Source organism: Phragmites australis, chromosome 23, assembly GCF_958298935.1.
Source record: "Phragmites australis chromosome 23, lpPhrAust1.1, whole genome shotgun sequence".
NCBI lineage: Eukaryota > Viridiplantae > Streptophyta > Magnoliopsida > Poales > Poaceae > Phragmites > Phragmites australis.
The window spans coordinates 19,595,072-19,599,996 of NC_084943.1; the positions used below are offsets into that span (position 1 = coordinate 19,595,072).

Sequence of the window (4,925 nt, forward strand, 5' to 3'; positions counted from 1 at the left end):
GTTGTATCCTACCCGGACACAAACCATACCAAAACACGTCCACCCATAACCGAATTCAACTCGTGCTCGAGTCCAACTCCGACTAGCACTCAATTCCTTATGGGACTGGACTCTTCGACCAATCAGACCGTAGCCTGACCTCGCTATGTACTCAAACGACTCCATCATCCAAACACATAATCTGGTTGCCCACGACCTCACGTACGTCTGCCCTTCTCCGCAACGTACCTAGTCGCACACATGCAACCTTGCCTTCACGTACACTGTTCTCTAGCCCGAACGCCCCGCATGATATCCTCGATCACTAGAACCTCAATTCCTCCCTGAACCTAGTTCCGAACCTCAGTTCATCCCTGAACCTAGTTTCGATCCCATTATCGATCACGTTCGTCTTCGAGCAACACTTGCACATGAATCGAACAATAAACAAGTACGAGCACAAGTCCTTCCCGACTTGACTCAAGATCAGTTCACGTAACACCACACAAAACTGCAAGCAAAACCAACATGCTAACATAAGCAAACCCAACTACTAATAGCGCATCAAACCATCTATGCTATCCAAGCATATCCAAGCAATATCTTAGCAACTCATGAACATCATCCTAATATCATTATGCTAAATCACTTTGATTTGTCAATTTTAGTATTCAAACAAAATTTTCATCACATGATCTCATAATCTCCCCCTTGATGAACATTGGCAACATGTTAACAGGCATGATTTGATTTTAAAATCAAATACAAAGTGAAACAAAAAAGGGGCTCATATGTAGTTTAGAGGGACTGGCTGGGGGTAAAAAATTATTTTTTATATATTTTTTTGCTCCGATTCACGAGCGAGTAGAACTAACTGTGATATCATATGTGTTTCTATAATAGTGAATCTTGCAGCATTCAGCATGCAGCAAGCAACGTTATCACTGCAATTACGTGATCGAAACGCATCTTCGCTCCACCACCCGGCACCCGAATACATGCACTCGCGTGGCCTTTTTGACCTTTGGAATGCAAAGAAAAAAGAATTGCTCGGCGAAGCATTGCTTTTCTTTCTCAGCTTCCCATGAAAGCAAAATCAAACCAAAGGTTATCTAATTGTAGCCTCCAGCAGGTAATTGACGTAGTGCCCATTTACAGTCACTTCCAAGCGAGACTCTATAAAAGATCGATGTTGAGCTAGCGCTCCCCTCCAGATGGGATATCAAAGTTGCTATACTTAGCTAGCTCCTCCTGACCACTCTCTCGTGCTGACAGATATGATGGAGATCACCTCCGTGCGATTCCTCCTCCTGATCGCTCTCTCGTGCTGCTGCTGCGGCTTGTCACTTGCCCCATCGTCGTCCACTCCCGATTTCCCCTTCTGCGCTGGCTCGCGTGAGTATATATCTAGCTAGCTGCTGCTTTGTTCATCTTCATCGGAAGACCTACCTTGAGCACTGCTTTGCGACCACTAGCACGCGAGCCGCACGGGGCTTCGACGACGGCGACGCTAGGTTTTAGTGTCCGGGGCTTCTCTGTGACGGCGCGCTGAGGCCTCCCGCCAGCAGTGGAAGGAGTGCCGGAGAAGGACAAAGTTAACGGCGGGAGAGGATGCCGGAGGGAGAGGCAGGGCACGACGCGCGCGCTGGCAGTAGCTATTCGTTGATCCTCCACGTTCCGCTTGTAGCTAGTAGTCAGCTAGCTGTGCGTAGTTGATTATGCATGAACAGAAGAACATTCACGTGTTCGTCGGTTGCATGCAGGGGCGCCGGTGATGCTTGGGGAGGCGCTGAGCTTTTGCGGCTACACCGGGGTGAGCTGCTGCGACGCCGTCGACGACGCCGCGCTGAGGGAGGAGTTCGATGCCATGATGAGCGCTCCCCAACCTGACGCCGCGTGCGCGGCCAGCACCGTCAAGGCCGCCCTCTGCGCGGTATGTTACTATACGGTCGTCCTCGTCTCGTAAGATCTGCTCAAGAGTCAAGACTACTCAAGTTGCCCTTCTTTCCCTTCCAAAAATACCACATGCATGCAGATCAGGTGCGGCCCGTCTCCTTCGTCCAACAGCACGGCTGACTGGACGGCCACGGCGCGGTCACTTCCACTCCTGTGCGCGTCTCCGCCTTCTCCCACGAGCTCCGCCCACAATCCCGACGGCGACTTTGCAGCCAGATCACCGCACCAAGGCGCTATTTGTCTTGAGAGAGTCGCCGAGGGCGCGTACCACGGCATGGCCGCACACCCAGACGGCTCCGGCCGAGTCTTCCTGTCGACCCAGGACGGCAAGATCTGGCTGGCGTGGATCCCCGCGCATGGATCCGGAGGCGCCCTGCGGGTCAACGACGGGGTCAGTCCGTTCCTCGACCTCACGGACCGGGTACGACACCGCGACAGCGCAGCGGTGCTGGGGTTGATGGGCGTCGCGTTCCACCCGGAGTTCGCCACCAACGGCCGCTTCTTCGTCTCCTATCACACCTGTGGTAGCAGCGCCTCGCCCACCTGTGACGCCGGCAGGTGCTCGGCTGCTACTGGAAATGGTCCGATTCCGTGCCGGCACCAGCTCGTCGTCGCTGAGTTCTCTGCAAAAGGCAACGGTGATTACTCCAAGGTAACTTTCATTCCATTTCCTTGTAATTCTAGTCCGCTACAGTTTCCTTGCCTTGATCGTATCTTACGCTAAAACTCACATGCAACAAGATTAAAGCTAACAGAGATGAAGGCTGCTAACTAATTTTCTGCTCATCTGCTTCTGTAAGGCGACTCGCGCTCATCGATCTGAAGTCAGGAGGATCTTCAGCATGTGTTTGCCTCATCCGCGCAGATCCTATTCCAACCATCAGCATGGCGGCCAGATCCTATTCTGGCCAGGTGATAGTGATGGATACCTCTCTCTTATCATCGGGCATGGTGGAGACGAAGAAGAAGCATACGGTCGGTTCGATTCCTCTGAGAACAAGGGGGAATTTCTGGGCAAAATCATCGGGTTCGACGTCGACCGTATGACGGGTGCAGACACACCCGAGGTTTTCGCCCTGGGTCTCGGCGACCCCAGGGGTTGCAGCTTGGATTCCGAGAGGCCTGCCTACTTGTACTGCGCCAACGTCGACGAGGTAACCACCTCAGCATGCATGCATGCACGGCTTGTTCGCTTTTAATGTAGGCCGGCCGCCGGCGTGACCTCTGAATATGAAGTCGCATGCAATTAAACACGTGCAGCAACAGTACGAGCAGGTGTTTTTGATCTCCAACAAGGCTAGGAGGAACTACAGCGCCTCCTCGCCCAATGCCTTCTCCCTCGTCATCGGCCATGGCCGCCCCGCTGCCGGCAGGGGCCCATCGATCGTCGGTGGTCTCGTCTACAGAGGTTCCGCGGATCCGTCGTTGACAGGAAGGTATGCATCATGCAGGTGTTTTGCTTCAATTCTTCTTTCTTCAGTCGGTTGCTACAACCCGCGTCACCACCCTGGACCTCCCTCCCTCCTAGCTCCAGCATTTCTCTGCATTACAGACCATAGTTTTAGCCTACAGTCCAAAAACTGACTGTTTCTATCTATTTCCAACTCTTCTTATGAAAAATACAACTTCGCAATGTGTTACATACACACCGTCTATCTCATCTACTTTATTTTTTTTTATCTAACTTTTCAGCATAAATCTCAGTACAAATAGACGGCTGAGATAGACGGTGTATGCGCATAATATAGTTTTTCCTTCACTCTTCTTGCCTTCGGTCGTGCATGACATATAGAAAAAAAAAACAACATTGCCATCCACAAAACTGACATTTATCATCTCCTTTGTAGGTACCTGTATACGTATGGTTCCGTAGCGTGGGCTGCCGTGGAGACACCGGAAGGCAGCGGGCGCCACGCCACCACCCAGATCCCCAACGTCAGGTGCTCCAGGAGCAGTCCGCTGCCCTGCCACGGTGCCGGTGGCATCAGCGGCCGCGTCGTCTCCTTCGGCGAGGACACCAGCAAGGACGCCTTCATTCTCGCCACCGACGGAGTCTACCGAGTTGTGGCACCCGGCCTCTGCGGCGGCGATCCTCCTCCGCCCCAGCCTTCGCCAGCGACGGGGCTAGCCTGGGTGCTGTCCCTGGGAGTGTTCGCCTTGGCTTTTGCGTTCTGCATGGTCTACTCGACAGTATCTGTCGGCGGTGGAGAACTTATAGCAACAAGCTGCAATGGCTGGTGTGGCTGCTGCGGCTCCGTCATGTGCTGCATTAGCGTGACAAACAACGACGGCGTAGCTGATCAGAACGGAGCATAGACCCACCGCGTGTTACAGGCCATGTTCTGTACATATAATAAGGGACAATTCCTTATATGCCATCGCTCACGTGTCTATCACACGTAGGGACACGTGGGCCTAATGACATATTGGGATTTAAATTTTAGCCAGTGGCATATAAGGACACTATATGTGCATGGTTGTGTGTTTGTAACACAGCACATGCTGTCGAATATCTAACTATAAAATATATGTGTATAAGGAATACACATGGTCTGCAGGGGTATCTAACTGGGGTGTTAATTTGGTTTTAAGATTCTTTCCTGAGTTGGATCCAGCGAATCCCTTAACCCCGATAGTCAAACATCTAAAGACTCTGTTCAATGTGGCTCAAGTCCAGGCTGCTCGAGTAAACAACTATAGATACTCCATGCACCCCAGCTAGCAAGACGCTGGTTCGAGGAGCCACGGACGCGGGAACCCCCAAGTGAGGGATCGCAAGTGGGAAGCTCAAGTGATCGAGCTCGAGCCCAGCCCTGCAAGCTGAACTGCAACTGCTCCATCCATATGCACAAAAACCAGGAAGACCTGAGGTATGACATCCCTCATGACAGGTGCAACTTATGGGAAGTGATCGACAATGGCTATGAGGAGCACTGAGAAGACGGCCGAGATTGCAACGACCATAGATTTTCAGGATGAGATGGTTGACG

General features: G+C 52.0%; 1 protein-coding gene across 1 annotated transcript; it reads left to right on the top strand.

Moving 5' to 3' along the window:
• The first annotated feature begins 1,159 nt into the window (after nt 1-1,159).
• On the top strand, nt 1,160-4,251 carry LOC133906046 (HIPL1 protein-like). Its single transcript, XM_062347839.1, has 5 exons — nt 1,160-1,912; nt 2,015-2,587; nt 2,820-3,089; nt 3,196-3,371; nt 3,783-4,251. The coding sequence occupies exons 1-5, from the start codon at nt 1,754-1,756 to the stop codon at nt 4,249-4,251; spliced, it is 1,647 nt and encodes a 548-aa protein (XP_062203823.1). The 5' UTR covers nt 1,160-1,753.
• Nucleotides 4,252-4,925: the final 674 nt, after the last annotated feature.